The sequence below is a fragment of the Pseudoliparis swirei genome, chromosome 21, assembly GCF_029220125.1.
Source record: "Pseudoliparis swirei isolate HS2019 ecotype Mariana Trench chromosome 21, NWPU_hadal_v1, whole genome shotgun sequence".
Taxonomy (NCBI): Eukaryota; Metazoa; Chordata; class Actinopteri; order Perciformes; family Liparidae; genus Pseudoliparis; species Pseudoliparis swirei.
The window spans coordinates 7,612,239-7,628,931 of NC_079408.1; the positions used below are offsets into that span (position 1 = coordinate 7,612,239).

General features: G+C 43.9%; 1 protein-coding gene across 12 annotated transcripts in view; it reads left to right on the forward strand.

Moving 5' to 3' along the window:
• The window catches only part of slc8a4b (solute carrier family 8 member 4b), an 83,692-nt gene that overhangs the window by 20,559 nt on the left and 46,440 nt on the right, over positions 1 to 16,693 (forward strand). For 11 of the 12 annotated variants that reach the window (XM_056442240.1, XM_056442241.1, XM_056442234.1 and 8 more), the window contains 5 exons: positions 13,082 to 13,306; positions 14,540 to 14,679; positions 15,056 to 15,208; positions 15,307 to 15,534; positions 15,621 to 16,016. In XM_056442240.1, the coding sequence (XP_056298215.1) occupies positions 13,159 to 13,306; positions 14,540 to 14,679; positions 15,056 to 15,208; positions 15,307 to 15,534; positions 15,621 to 16,016 (1,065 nt within the window). In that variant the 5' untranslated portion in view covers positions 13,082 to 13,158. Of the gene's footprint in view, positions 1 to 4,431; positions 4,460 to 13,081; positions 13,307 to 14,539; positions 14,680 to 15,055; positions 15,209 to 15,306; positions 15,535 to 15,620; positions 16,017 to 16,693 lie in introns of those variants that run through there. The other variant, XM_056442242.1, reaches the window with a different exon arrangement.

A 16,693-nucleotide genomic window follows, 5' to 3' on the forward strand; every position in this document is an offset into this window, starting at 1 on the left:
CTTATTTTAATTTAAAAATAGGGCTGTGAGTGGATCACGTGTGCTCTGTTTTTATTGTTTTTTATTGCTCTTTTATGAAGATTATAATAATTTGTAAAGTGTCTTTGAGTATTATGAAAAGCGTTGTATAAATAAAAGATATTATGATTTTTCTGAACGGATAAAAAACCGATAGTCATTTATTTTTGTTTTTTTATTTAGAAAGGTAATCTGATTGAGACGTCTCATTTATAAATGGGTGTTGGTCCTTCTCCCACTCTGGTTAATTAATTGCCAAGTGATTTTGGGAAGTCACCGCACCCTCATATTTTTATGTTTGCTCTCTCTCAAATGGCTGCATTTAATATTTCAGTGCCAGCAATTTAATGCAGGGCTTGGCCGAGCGCTCCGGAGGCTCGTATATCTTACTGTCGGGCGAAGGCACGACGAGGCACCGGAGATTTGTTCGGGCACTGTGTGAGAAATCTGCATCTTAATTGATTTCAGGCAGGATATTTCTTTATTTATGTGAACACAAATACATTATTATTGCGTCGGAATACGTGTGTGTATTAGTAGTTGATGTGAGTGCCAGATTTTGTAAATATTCCTATTGTAATTATATTGGGTTTCCATAGCAACGGTGGGTGCGTATGAGTGCGTATCCTCAGTCTGTGCGGTTCGGGTCATAAATTGTGTTCATTTGTAATCTTAACATTAATAGTATTAATGATCTGATGTGTTAATCTGATGCTCAGCCAAATGGGGGTATCAAGTACCGACCACTGAAATCAACTGCATCGCCGCATCACACTGGGTGTGCGTGTGCATCAGGATATGAGTGTTGATGAGTGTGTGTGCAGGTGGTGACTCAGGGACTCACCTGTGTGTTAAGAGTCTCTGTCTAACGTTGTCTCTCTTCTTTCCTCTTTCTCTTTCTCTGTCACAGCAGAGCGGTGCCTTGTTTCACTCGTTGAGCGTGCTCAGCATAACAAACACACACGCACACACACACACACATACGGGCAGCAGCAGTAATTAACAGTTACCGCAAGAAGCCATTATCATTCCAGGAATGAGGTGGTTTCAGACGCTCACACCTACATAATGGACTATTAGCTCTGCGTCGTCACGTGTCCAGCGGAAAAAGGTCTTGGCTCTTTTCAGGAATGGAGGCAACATCGAGGCCTTGTATTTCTCACAGGATTTATCTCCTTTTTTTCCTTCATACTGGAGCGATCATTGTTGTTTTTGTGTGTGTGTTTGGAATAATTGTTAGAATTTGTCATACAAAATAGATTTCACTCCGACAGTATTTCTCTATTTCTTCCAAACGCTTGGTGTACCATTTCACACGACATTATCGATCGTCTGGCTGGGCCCCCCGGAGTTGGGAAACAATGTCTTTGTGTAAAACAAATAAAATCAGAAGAGCCAGAGTTGAGCCACAACTTGTTTCTCTTTTGGTTTAAATGTCAACTGGCAGCGTTTCGGAAGTGGAATGTCGGAGCAGTCGGTTTTCTCGAAGTCATATTTACAACATCAGATTAGTTTTGAAGACTTATTTTGATGTTTTACACGCAGAGGGTTACTTTTGATGTCAAACTGTTTTAACTTATGTACACAGCCTACTGTATTTCCTTTATTTTGTATCTGTGTTTTCTCTATTAAGTTATTATAATTCATCCAGAGGGGAACATAAGTGTCTCACTCAGTGCGGTTACATGCAATCGAAGCAGATCCCCAAAAGATATATACCATCATGTAAACGCACTGACTGACAATGACGTGGCTAAACTAGTCCTTCCATGTGCAAGTAAGAGGTTAAGCTAGAATCAAATTCCATTTCCATAGATGTATTCACGCATCATTCTGTAGGAAGCTTTTTATCTGCTTGCTGTGTTGATTCCAAAATGAACTCGAGGGTATCAGATTTGACTTTGTACCTTATTTACTTTGCTGCTCCTCTCTTGTGGAAACAGGATTGATTCCACTTTGTCACTGTGTAACGGGTAATCTTAGATGGAGTGCATTTTTTAATTAAACATCCAGAGTGCGTCTGCTGTCCAGAGATGAATGCATTAGTGGCCAGACAAATGGTCCCCCCCGCTACGCCGGTCTCGACTAATGGAGGCTCTATGAAGGACATGGCCACGCCGCCTTGCATGGCTGCTGCTGAAATTGATCCCGGCCTCTTCCCAGATAATACTCGCTACAAAACATTCTGTCCCCTTTTTTGTTTGTTTCATATAAGACGTTTCAGACTAGATCAGAGTAAATTCTGGAACAATTGGAGTATAATGTGGTGCATTGCGTGCTGCATTTGTCACTCCCCAGATGATTGGAGGGGTTTTAAGGATTTCGTGCAGGATGTAGCATCTTACCAGAGACTTATATATAAGTCACGCTTCTGTGTGTGTGTGTTTGTCTGATTTGTATTCCTCCTCAAGGTCAAAATGTAAATCCACACCATAATTATGAGTCAAGCTATACATCTGCTCTAGCTCCGGACTTCTCCCTTTTCATAGCATTCCCTCATTCCCTGCTCCATTTGATGCTCCCTCCTTCCTTTTGTTGTCGGTTTCATCGTAAATATAAACTCCTCTCCTCCTCAGCCTTGTCCTCTATCGATTATTGCTCACGTTAATTCAGAGAATTTATTTCTAATGAGCCAAACACTGATGATCTTGTTCCAGTTGTAGCAACAACACTTATGCAAAGCTTCAGGCAGACCTTCAAACATGAGGTCAAGCTAATGAGACTGTGTTCGGACCGCAGCGCCATTGCACCACGGTTGATTTGAGCTAAATTGCATCTGTATCTTATAACCCAGAGAGGATTTGCACCAAACGTGTGGAAAATAACAGGTTCTGCTGCCAATATTGACCTCACAGACAAAAGATTATCAACGGGTGAGTTGTTGATCGCTGACTCCATGGGGCTTATGTTTCAGAAATGTCTTTCAGATAAGGGTTTTTAAAAGGAGAGAGGATATGTGTGTGTGAGAGCTAGCTGGTTCAGTCCTCATCCCACAGAGGGGAGCAGTATCTTCTCTCTCACTTTCCCTTTTCCCCCTCCAGAGGGAATTGTTGATGCAGTACCACCAATGGCCACTGGGAGGAATTGTTATCACGGCCGAGCGCTGCCGCCGTAGCCGGTTCTTATGATACATCCGTGCATGTGACATTTCTGGCTTTTATGCAGGAGACCCGAGTTTGTCGGCAACAGCCCTGGGTTTTGTTTTGCAACGTGGCGCAACGCGTGACTCCCACTGGCACAAAATGACTCATAGAAACCAAATTAGCCTTTTATTTATGTTGTTTATTCTGTGAGTACAAGTGAGCAACAGTGGGGGGGATTCTTTAGTTTCCCTGGGTCAACATTTTGCCTGGAAAATGAATATTTTGTTCGAAGCATTGCACATTTTGGACCAATGGAAAGGAGAATAGTCAGCAGGAAGTCCCCCCTTTATTTCTTTTTGTTGTTGTTGAACCATCTTGCAACTTGCCATGTAGTTTTTCTAATACATCAATGTGCCATGCATATTTGTATCCTATGCAAGATGGATGCAATGAAATGTGTGATCAAGTGGAAACACAAACAAAGGAATTGCTTCTGGATTCCAGATGGATGTGACACACCTGAAGGTGTAAAGGGTTTCCTAGGAGCCTCTTGATGCATCCTTACAAACTCACAGCGATGTAAAGCAGTATTTGGGTGTAGGAGCCTCATTTAAATCCAATCGATACGCTTCGCCAGCTAATCCACTGAGCTCTCCAAAGAGTCAATGAAGGAAGACGCGGCGCTCGGTAGACCACTCAAACTGTGTCGACGGTGGTTGTGAGGTTGTTGACATCGTTTAAAAGATAAACATTCAAGGTTGAATCTGAAGGGAGTGAATTCATGTGAAGCAGCGCGATGTCTACGATCTTTCTTTCCCGTGTGTGACCTTGAGTGAACGAGGTCTATTTCACTGGTGATTACCAGGCCTCTCTGGTGTCGCTGCTGGTAATGCCGTGAATCGATTCGCTGCCAAGTCCCTGAAAATGTCCCCCTCCTCGTCTAAACCGATCTCCCCTTTTCTTGTCCCCTCTTTCTTTCTTTCCTTCCCCTCTCGCCGTCTTTGTCCTTGTCTTTCTGGCTTTGCGGTCCGTCCTCCAACTGGATTAAACCGCCAACCTTGCTCATCTGTGTCTAAGCCTGTGCAGCAGTGAACGTATGTGTGTGTGTGTGTTCCTGCGCTTATTGTACCGGTTAAACGTCTTGCCAGCGTCATTGCTCAACTGTCCTAGTCATTACAGCACCGACAGTAAAGGGCTATCCACATCCATTCCCATTTAATACTCATCGTTTGGGCCTGTGTGTGTGAGGAGGATGCAAACTGATGTGTGTGTGTGTGTGTGTGTTACACCCGAGCCAACAGCAGCTCTTCAGCCTGGCAGGAACGATGACTATTCTCTTCCCCATAATGGCAGAAAAGGTTCAACCACTTGTGTGTTTAACTGTCGAGCTCCCTCTCCTCTCACTCTGAAGCCCCACGCTCCCTCTGCCCACCCACTCACACACCCACACACGTGAACGGCTACACTCTCACACCCGCGGTTACAGCAGCGGCGCTGTCGCTGGTTTTAATATCAGGTTTCTGGCGGATTGCGAGCGCAGATGCTTCCTTTGGATCTCTGTGCAGGGGAGGGTCTTTGGGGGGCGATAGAGAAAGAGAGGAAGACAAATGCAAAACATCAGTTCAAACGTGTTCTCATTAGAATCCCTGATCCATTATTTGTCAGTGATTTGAACCACTGATCTTTACACCACAAGTACATTACATGTCTTAAAGCTCTTTTGATCCTTTATGAGACCAACAAGGATCAACACCCAGTGTGTGTGTGGCTGTTTGCTTTCGCTTTTAATCTCAATAACGGTCCAATTTATGAGGAAACCCCTCTTATCTAATTGATTTAGATAATGAATAATCCCTATCAATATACTGCGAACATTACTCCCTGATTTCTTCCATCTGGCGGACACACACACACACACTGAGTCCATCACCCACTCATTTCATACTCATAATGATGATGATAACTTTACCATCCCATTAATCACTGTAGTAACGCCACAGCAGCACAGGCTCTTCGGGCTCTGCTCTCTTCTCTCATGCTGTTTTTTTTTTTCTGGTCTAATGATTCTTTCTTTCATTTGAATATAACACTGACGGCTTTGCTCCTTTCACACTGCACTCAAGATAAGTGCAATTCGACTCATTGTTCAGCTTTTGTGCCACAATATTGTATATCGCTGTCGTTGAAAATGTACTTCATTATTGAGTTTGTTTCATATATCAGATATCTATAAACCTTTCAATTATCAGAATGATTGCAGACTCATTTCTTGTCGATCAATTCATCTGCAAATCCTTTCAGCTTGTTTTTTATGACAACAACTTACGGCTACAGTTTTGTTAAATTACAAATCACTGACCGAAAGGAACGTGTGTCAGAAGAATTTCTTCCTAAAAGATAAATTGCTGAATGAATTCCCAGCTTATGGCAGTAATATCAACACATTTTTAAATTCTCTTTGTTGTTTTGCGTCTCTTCGTAGTCATTTTGTATGTTGTCGTGGTCATTTAGCTTCTTTCAGTCTTATTTTTCAAAACTTCAGTTCATCAGTTGTCTCTTTGCGTTTTTTTTCTTCCCATTATAGTAATGTTGTACTTGTTTGTGGTCCTTTTGTATTTTAGGATCTTTTTGCGTCTCCTCGTCATAATGTGTCTGTTTGTGGTCGTTTTGCATCTCCTTGTGGTCGTTTTGTGTCTCCTTGCGGTGGGTTTGTGTCTCTTTCTGGGACATTTAGCAGGAGATGCCTATAGGGGCCCCCTAACACCTTCGACCTCTGTGCCTGCTCAATCCATCCATGGGTGACAGAGAGAGAAACAATAGATGGATAGAGAGAAGAAAAGAGAGAAAATAGAAGCAGTCCATTCATAGAAACTGAAAAGGTGGCAACAAGAAGCACCAGAGTGTGGAAAATGGCTGATTGGCCCTATGCTGTTACCACGGTGACTAATGGGATGCCAAAGTTCTTATCATTGTATAGCATGATGAGCGTGGGTGACGCTGTGAGTGTGAAAAGATAAAGATACGAGTGTGTTTAAAGGACAGAGTACTTGTACAGACAGAGAGGGAAACTGGTTGGCGAGTGAGTGTAACATGAACAAATGAAGTGTGTGCGTATTGACAGGTGCTCTGCCTGTGTGTGTGTGTGCACATGTGCTCACTTCAGTAGTCATGGATATAAGAGAGCGAGAGAGAGAGATCAAAAGGGATTAATGCCGCTTCCAATTATTATTTTTGTGTTTTTTCCCTCTGTTTTCTCCCTCCATTCTCCTCCTGCATGTATGAGCAAATGGCCTCTGTCCCTTTCCCTCACTCTCTCTTTCCTCTCTGACAAGGGTTTTCTTCTTCCTCCTTTTTATTAAGATTGCTGTTATTTGTCACACTGGAGAGAGGGCAGTACTACTACGACTAATAATAGAAGGCAGAAAGGGTGAACAAAAGAGTTTTTGACAGAGACAGACAGAGAGATACAGGAGTTACAGGAGGAAGTAGAATAAGGGTAAGAGAAATGGGTGAGGACGAGCGGAAAGAACGGGGAATGGAAGCAAGAGAAACTTGCATCATCCATGTAAAACCAGCCCGGGGGGGACGAGTGGGATGTGATGTGATGATAAACTCTTCAACCTCCCATGAATCCCTATAAATAACTGCACTGCTTTCAATAGTGCTCGTCTTTAACATGCAGCTCCAGACACAATGAAAGGAACCGTGGGGAGTTTGTATCTTAGCTCATGTTTGTCTTCAATACACACAATGCATTTCAGTCAAATCACACACTTGCAAATTGTCATTTTTTTTGTGTCTCTTGATTAGTGAGAAACACGTTCCCACACATGTATATATGCATGGCTACTGGCTGAAACCAGCCCTATTTATGCACTCCTCCTCAGATAAGTACTCCAACAATTGAATTTCCACCTCCAGAGATCTCTGATTTTCATGCCACTGGCCTCTTGTACTCACCCGTACAAAAGTACTCCCGCCTACATTCGCACACGCACACACACATACACAGCCTCCTCCTCCTCGTGTCGTGCTTCATCTTCTCTTGTTTTAATGTCACAGCCCATTAAAGCCATGTTAACCCTGTGTGTCCTCGCCCACACAAACTTCCACATGTTTGTTGCAGCATGCCGATGGAGGGACGGAAGGAGAGTAAAGTGAGGACCATCTCCTCATACAGTTTGATTTGATTGAACACATCACGGTATTTTAAAAAGGGTTGCATTTTCTTAAATATTAGAAAATTGAATTAAGTTGTGGCAGTGTGTGTGGGAGTGTGTGTTTGCCCTCCGAGTGATGGATGAGCTTGTGGCAGATCGATGTCAAGCGTAGTCCTGTAGGGAGAAACATTGAGTGACCATCAGAGTACTTACCACACACACACACACGCGCGCTACTTTCAATAAACTTTCAGGAAATGTGTCTCCAACTCCTTATCATATTTACTTCAAAGACACACATTACATGAGGAGCAAACTACCATCAGGCTTTTCCGGTGGAATAAAAGTAGAGGAGGTGCATCTTTGGCCTCTTTAAGCTCCAGCGGGAAGCGTTTGCAAGCAATGCAGATCTGCGCTGTGCCAGGAAAGTCTCGACTCAGCAGGGTGCATTACTCAGAGCTATAAATATTTAGACCTGTCTGAAGAGGCAATCAGATTTCTGGAGAACATCTCTTAGTGGATTTGCAGCGAATGTGAGGGCCAGCTGTCTGTCTGCAGATTTTTAAAAAGGCAGGCGGGCTGCATCCCGGATGTCTTTCCTTTCCGTTCCACTGGGTTTCGTTTGCCAGCGCCTTAAATACTCTGCATTGTGCTCTGAAGTATGCACTTCGCAGCACTCTCTAACGTGCTTGGACAGCTGTATCCACGGCCCAGTGGGGCGCGTTTGCTATCGCCCTTAAATCTGCCTAATTACGCATCTCATCAGCTCATCAGCCGCTCGATAGCTGTAATCCCAGAGCCACACACACTCACGCTCTGCCTTTCTTTTTTTATCTCTGTGCATCTCCTCCCTGACTTTCTTGGGTTCTATCTCAGCGCTTTCATTTCCTTTTCTCATTACCTTTTCTCTCCCCCTCCCCCTTTTTCAGTTGCATCATCCTTCTCGCTTCCTCTCGCCTCTAATCTTGTCCTACCCAAGGAACCACGCTCTGTGTACTACAGGCAGCCAATGCCACTGCCCCCCCCCCCCCCCCCCCCCGCCCTCTAGCTATAACTGCTACCCCCTGGGTTTGCCTCGCTGCCTCATTGCCTTCCCCCTCCACTTCCACTTCCACCACCAAACCCGCCTCTCCCACCCAGCCTGGAGCCCCCACGATTACAACCAAAGATCAGTCACGCATGCACATTTTCACGCGCACACACACACACACACACACAGTAGATATGACCAAAGATCAGTCACGCCGGCTTTATCTACTTCCCCTTCACTCTGTGGAGGAGAGATAATACGTTTGTTCGAGATGGAGGGAAAGAGGGACGGAGAGATGGAGAGTGAAGCAAAGAAAAGGAGTCCTAGAAGTTATGGATAAGGAGACGGAGGGGTTAGAAGACAGAGGGACGAATGGGGACAGGGAAGATGAAGATTGATCTCTTCCTCACATCAGCGTTGACGGACCCTGATTGCAACGTCCTGGTCTTACTGACAAACACAGACCAGGATCTCGAGCAGCATTTATATTGGTCTGAAATATAGCAAGAACCAACCCACAATTCAAAGTTTAAAAGTCGCCCAATCAACTGAGAGATTAGTACCCCCAGAAGAGTAGAAAGCAAGCGACAGTGCTCTAAAACCAAGGCAATGAGAAAACATACTTGTCGTCTTCAGAGTGTATATATATATATATATATCGTAGTTACATAATGTCTTCAGCTGTAGGCCAAAGAGATATTACAAAGACAAAACACTACCCACCTTTGTAGCTCACACTTTACTCTGGGAGTCACAGGTGATTCGCACTAAAAACAGTGATATGCTTTTAATTCAGTTATTCTCAATACGAGCCCATATGACTTGTAATGTCTGCGCTCGCAGTGGGAAAGGGTGGCAGGATGGAGAAAAAAAGAAGAAAAAGCGGGTTGGGCTAATGCAAGGAGGAATGCTGGCAGAGCCCGAGAAGATACGCACATGTCATTTAATGCTGAGGAATTAGCCTTTTTCTGCACCGTGTGTTTGAGGGAGAGAGAGCCAGAGAGAGAGAGAGGTGATTCATGGTGCCAAAGAAAGGCAGAGCAGTGAAACACAGCTGATGTGATATGAATCAACAACCATGGTCAATGCTCTTACTGCTTTCAATAAACAAATCGGAGCAAAGCTTGCATGTGTGTGTGTGTGTGTGTGTTTGTGTGAGAGCAATGTGTTTTACAGTGGGTGTGGTGAATATGAGCGTTGTCTGCCTTCATTTCATCCTCCAGGACCTTTGGCCCATGGTATACTTAACATTTTCCAAAGTTGCTTCTGATACGGACATTGTTGTTCCGGTTCATTCAGCTGCTGCTGACGTGTCGGTCAGTACTGTTTATTGTTGTGGTGTCCTTTCTTTCATATTGCTTTATGATAAGACATTTTCACTATCTCTTATTCTTGCTGCCTAATGCCCAGGGCTGTAGAGTTATAATCCTTAAGATTTCAGCGACCCCTGTGGTTACTGGAGCTAACGGCAACTTTGTTTAAAACGTAAGCGTAAGAAAAAAAACTCCTTCCAAAAATGCCCAGAATGACTGTCTTCTTGTTTTCTTGTGATTAGTTGGATGCCTTTCGTGTTAAAACATGAGATATTGTTGGGTCCACATTAGCAGTAACTTGCAGCCCTCATGGCGTTATGAGAGCGACACAGTAATGCTGGACCCGTGCGTTATATCCTGTGTCACAGTAATTGGAATCCAGTGCAACGGCTGACTCTAATGATGAAAACATAGAAAGGTCATTTACAGAATGGTAATACATTAAAAGCTATTAATGAAAAACGCTGACCATAAATGATCTAAATCTTTCATCGTCAGACATTATATCATCCTGCATAAGTCTCTTCATCTTCCATCGATGTCTTCCAGCCGCTCGCCGATACGAAGACGTCGTTAACACGCATCATCAAACGATTTGCACGCTGCGAACACCTGTTGTCTTGATCGCAAGCGGAACATGTTCACAGTGTACGTCGGGTCATGGTTTTGGATTTATTCAAAGCAAGACGAGATTTAATCGGTTGTAATTTTTTGTTGTGGCACAAATTCAAAATATTGATACTATGACAGAAAATCCTGAAGTCCCTGAAACCAAACATCAACGTGTGCAACTTCCTAAAATTGTATAGATTAATAAAATCCATTTATTCAAGTGTTACAAAAGTCCCACATAACCTCACGACAATTAATCATTGTAGCACCTTCTGCATAGCTCCTAATTACTGTAATCACATTCCTTTCCTGTAAAGTTGGCACTTCTTCAGGTAAAACTCTGCAACTCGTATTGATTTGCTATTTTTGTTGTTGATTTGCTCTTTTTTCCCCCGCAGCCTTGCACATTTATATTATAAGGCAGCCCATAAGTCAGGAATGAAAATGAAAGAAATGACACATGAAACAAAACAGAGCTTTTAAATATGAAATGAAGCCACGGCTGCACGTTGAACCTGAATATTTACATTATGTATTAAGCTACTTTGCATTACGCATATTAACAATCATCCTCTCATCTGATTACTTATGTGTTTAAATGAAATTCTATTAAAACAAATTTTTTTTCAAAGAAGCCCACACCTCCCTTTCCATTAGCCATGTCAAACGTTTATGTTGTGGACTAAATAATGCAACCGTTTGTTTACGGATGGGGACGACACGACAGACATGATGAGGTTGGAGGAGAGGAGGTGTGAAGGAGAGAGCGAGCAGCAGCATGGGATAAGGAGAGGTGCTTGAGACGTGAAGTGGAGAGTGTGTGTGTGTGTGTGTGGGCGGAGAGAGAGATGGAGGACGGCAGGTCTCTTACGCAGAGACACAGAAAGGAGGCTGCGGGGGAGGCGGAGAGGGACACGATGGGAAAGAGTGAGGGGGAAGAGAATAGGAGATTCAGTGAAGCAGGTAAAAGGCAAAGACAGGAGAGAAAGAAGGCTGAGTGACGCTGAGGAATTAAGTCGGAAGAGAGAGAGAGAGTTTAGTTTGGGGCCGTTGTGAGAACCATCGAGTTTAGTCTGTACAGTCTAGTGCGGAAGCGCCTTGACTCACGGCGGTGTGAGTTATATTGTGCGTAACGTCGGCTTATGAAGGAGAGTGCATGGACAACTGTACACAATATCGCTGGTTCTGCTGCACCAATTTTGATACTGAAAGAAAAGTGGGAGGGGGGGGGGGGGCACAGTAGCAGGGGACGGACGGCGGAGGAGAGAAGCGAGTCGAGCATTGAAGTGACGGGTTGTTGTCGGAGCAGCGAGACCCTGGAAGATGGATGAAGATGGGGTCAGCAACTCTCCACGTGTGTGTGTGTGTGTGTGTGTGTGTGTGTGTGTGTGTGTGTGTGTGTGTGTGTGTGTGTGTGTGTGTGTGTGTGTGTGTGTGTGTGTGTGTGTGTGTGTGTGTGTGTGTGTGTGTGTGTGTGTGTGTGTGTGTGTGTGTGTGTGTGTGCGCGCGCTCTCTCAGCGTATGAACTCCGGCCCGACTGACGAGCCACGCGGCTTCCTCTCGTCATGAGCGTGTTGCTGTCGCCTCTCTGCTGTCGCCTGCTTGTTCTCAGCTCGGCTCATGTCCGCACACTGGACAGCGTGTACCTCACGCTCGTCTCATGGTTTCTTTCGTGTAAAGACTTCGATTCAAGGCCGCTGGATACGCGAGGGAAATTTAAGTCATCAAAGTTTCAACATGCTGTCCTTCACCGTGCACTCACACCAAAAGATTAATCAGCACAGGCAGTGGGGAACCTTTTGCCCTGAATTGAACCTCTCAGGCTGCACTCCCTTTATTGCTTTAAGATTGAAAGCGTTCCCAAATTGAATTGATTTTTTTGTCCACTTTCATCAAGCTGTAACCATAAAGACACATGACCTTATAAAGCTGCTACAACAAAGCTGTTGGCATCAGTGTCCAGCAGATATTGTGCTCTGTTAGTGACCATACCTTTCACAGTGCATTGTGGGATACTTTTAATCTACTTTATAGAGTATAATAATTCCCTCTTTGCATTCGCAAACTTACTATATAGTGGACTATTTTAGAGAGTGGTGTTGTGGTGGGAGCCTCTCTCCGAAATTATGAAACCAAACCTTTGGCTTTCCCTCGATTATATCAGCCCACTGCCATATTTACTTTGATCTGCAATCACAATTGATTTTTAAAGTTCAGTGTTCATATTTAAGACTAAAAACAAGTTGTAAAGTCCACATTTCTGATATAGTACCGTGTGTCTGCTGTCTGCTCTGGTGCAGCTAAGAGTTGTCCATGCAGTCCAGATTAAAGACGTGATTGATTATTTTATTTTTCATCTTGACTGCTTAGGCTACTTTAGCTTTTTTAGACTTTATGATTGTAACTTTATTACAGATGCTATCTACAATTGTATTGTCATTTACAGCTTTTTCCCAGACATTTTTATATTAGCCTTGTTTTATTATGCCCTTTAATGACCTTTCATCATTGCTTTTATTGCTTTGTTTTATCCTATCCGTTTATAATCCACCATAAAGCACTTTGCACACACCTCTTATTGAGTCCTATTAAAAATTAACATGATGTTTTTTTAAAATTACATTACCGTAAATACAGGGTTTAGCTGAAAGTCCCCTAAGCTGCAGACACTTTACTCCCCCTGTGTTATTAACCTAACTTTAACCACTTTCTATACGCATTAATTTAAAGCACTTGAGTTGATTTAAAAGCAGCAGAAGGTGTTTTTATTGTGAATTAAATGTAACCAACAGGAATACTTAACATCGCGAGTTCACTCAGCAGCGCGATTGAAAGGTTGAATATCGACTCTCTCTTTGTCTCCAGGATTCGGACATCGCTCAGCTCGGCCCCGTCGGTAGAAGTCAGTAGAGTCCAGTGAAGGCCCGACTGCTTCAGCAGAAATGGCTCCAGCAGCCGTGTCTGTGCATCCATCCTCGCCCCTCCTCCTCTTCCTCCTTTCCGCCGTCCTCCTCCTGTCATGTCCCGCATCGGTGCACGCGGGTTCATCCGAGAAGAACTGCTCAGCCAGTGGAGACCCCTGTCAGGAAGGTGAGTTGGCCTCATCCGTGAGAAAGCTGCAGTCTAACGCTTGTGAGGAGGGATTCACGTGATGACATGTGAAAGGTGTCTTACTCTTAAAGCAAGTGCAGTTTATTGAAAGGGTTAATCGTGGGAAGACTAGTCACCAGCCTGTTGGATGGATCAGTAAAGTTCACCAGTTAACGCTTAGTGGATCTTAACCACAACACCACATGGCCTACTTGCAGGACACACTGATTCCAGTAGCATCTTTCTTCCTTTTAAATTGTCATTTATAGTATTTCGTTCATACGGTGTTTTCCCCCCCAATTAATTAAATTCCTGCATTTGCACCAAATAATAGTGAAGCATGAAATTCATGACAAATTTAATGCCTATGTTATAATGGGGGCAGTGGATGCATTAAATGATATGGCGTGTCTGCTGTAATGCATTTGTAATTAGGTGTTAGAACCCTGCAGATTTCAAAGCCAAGTCGCTATTGTCTTAAATGTAACAGATATGACAGCTAAAAATAGACCATGCTTACTCCATATCCAGAGAACTAAATCACCCATCAGGCTAAGCTCTACAAGAAAGTATTTCTATGGTGAAGGGCTTTAACATTTTGAAATATACATTTTGTTTTTTATCATATAGTAACATGTTTTGAATCCACAGTGCATCTTTACTTCAGTTTATTGTATATTTCTAATGTAGGTCCAGTATATTGGTTGAAGAAATCCTTCATATCTAAAAAAAAAAAAAGCCCATAAATAACCTCCGAGCATTTATTGCATTTATTTGCCAGCTCATCCTGTGCGACCTGTCCAGAGCCTCTGCAAATAACAGTAAAGAGATTTATTTCCCAGGTGTTAATGCATATTCAAAGGTGAACAATGTCAACAGAATATTCATAACGCACCCATCCACCACACAAAAGTGAAGGTGTTTCATTCCCTCCTGAGCAGCTGATTCTGCCAATTTACTGCCTGGAAACTGGAGATTCAATTCAATACTTTTTATGAAGACAAATGAGGCCAGATGGAAAATCTCCCACTTATTATAATCCTTAATCAGGTTGTGCTGCCACTGATCTTTTCACAAAATTCCCACAATGACAGTCTGTAATATATGAGAGGGGGCGAGATCATTTAGGTGAGCACACCACATTGTTACAACCTAATATCTTCTGCGATGCTCTGCTGCAAAATTGATTAAAAACTCAGTTTGACTATTTTTTCTTTTTCTTTTACATTCCAGGAGTGGTACTGCCCAGATGGAACCCTCAGAACCCCTCCGTCGGCGACAAAGTGGCGCGGTCCATTGTTTACTTCGTAGCAATGATCTACATGTTCCTGGGCATGAGCATCGTAGCGGACCGCTTCATGTCGTCTATAGAGGTAGGCAAGAGATGAATAACCACTCACTTATTTCAGTTGAGATGTCCCATTGTTTCTCCTCATGACTTCATATCGTGGATTAATGCAGTTCTAAATACAATGGATATCAGTTTATATGACTCATGTTTGACAGCTCCGTAGCATTTTGGTGAAATACTTAAACTGCTCATTCCTTTCCTTTCCTTGCTTTTCCTCATCACTTTTGGCTCCTTTCCTTTTGGTGCATCCCCAACCTCTGCTTTTCCTCTTTCCTTTAATTTCACTTTGGTGGCTTTTCTACTCTTCTCCCCCTTTTCATTGCTTTTCTTTTTGCCTTCCATTTGGTGCACCCTCTACTTTTGTTGCATAAACTCCTCCTGTCTCGTCTCCTCTCAAGGTCATTACCTCTCAGGAGAAGGAAATCACTATAAAGAGGCCGAATGGCGAGACCACCACCGCCACGGTCAGGATCTGGAATGAGACCGTTTCTAATCTCACTTTAATGGCCTTGGGTTCTAGTGCTCCAGAGATACTGCTGTCGGTTATTGAGGTGAGCACAATATGAGCCGGATGATTGGGCTACATATTAGATTAACAGATCCAGAATGTATCGGGAACAAAGTAATCTGATTTTCTCCCCGCCTATAGGTGTGTGGTCACGGTTTTGAGGCTGGCTCTCTGGGTCCCAACACCATCGTGGGCAGTGCTGCCTTCAACATGTTTGTCATCATCGCCCTGTGTGTGTACGTGGTTCCTGATGGAGAGACGCGCAAAATCAAACACCTTCGGGTGTTCTTCGTCACGGCAGCCTGGAGTATCTTCGCCTACATCTGGCTTTACCTGATTCTGAGTGTCTTCTCCCCTGGAGAGGTGGAGGTGAGAATAGACGGAAATGAAAGCTGTTTGGAGAGGAAGGTTCAGGGAGAAAGAAAGTTCTTAACTCGGTCTCTTCTCTCCTCGAGGTGTGGGAGGCTGTGCTGACCTTCCTCTTCTTCCCGCTCTGCGTGGTCCAGGCCTGGGTGGCCGACCGGCGCCTCCTCTTCTACAAGTACGCCCGCAAGCGCTACCGCGTTGACAAGCGCCACGGCATCATCATTGAGACCGAGGGAGGCGCGGACGGAGGAGTGGGTGTGACTGGGGGAGGAGCCATGGGCTCGGGGGGGTTCACCAAGATGGACATGCTGGAGCAGGACGGACAGATGGCGTTGAAATGTCACGATGGAGGGATGTCGGAGGAGGGAGGAGCGAGAGACGAGGAGGACGAGGCCAGACGGGACATGGCGAGGTCGCTGAAGGACCTGAAGCAAAGGCACCCGGATAAAGACATGGAGCAGCTGGTTGAGATGGCTAATTATCAGGTTAGGAGGAGAGCGTCAATCTCTTGATCAGGGGTATATAGTTTAAAAGGCATGAGTAGGCTTTTTGGGCTGATATGTTTATTGTTTTTTGTCAAGAGTTGTTGAACGTATCGATACCACTCTCATGCTTGTGGGTCAAGTATGACGTCAGAGCTGGGCGTCGCTTAGCGTAGCCTAGCATAAAGACTGGAAGCAGGGGGAACAGCTAGCCTGGCTCTGTCAACAGTCAACGCTGAATAATTAAAACGTCTGTGCAAACAGAAATCTTCTAGTTTTTAGAGGACATTTATGAACATGTGCGGTCACAAACTGCAGCAGGAACAGTGACTTCCTGTGGTTGCCATTTTCCGCCAAGAAATGCAGGGTGTTCTCGCTCTAAAGCCAGAAAATATCTGTTTCTATGGATTATTAAAATACAATATGTGTTCATAACTGCGCTTTAGTGGTGCTGCCAGGTATATTCTGTGGCATTTGTAGCTAGCCGAGCTAACTGTTTCCCCAGTGCTTTTATGCAAAGCTAAATGCTTTCTGTCTCTGTCAATCTTCTTATGGGACAAAATGTAAAGCTGGACATACACATACATTACATTTTAATCAAGAATTTGATCAAGCCTGAAAGTTTGAATGTTGTGTCGATGTCGAAGTATGATTGGATGTGACTAGTCAGCTGCTAATAA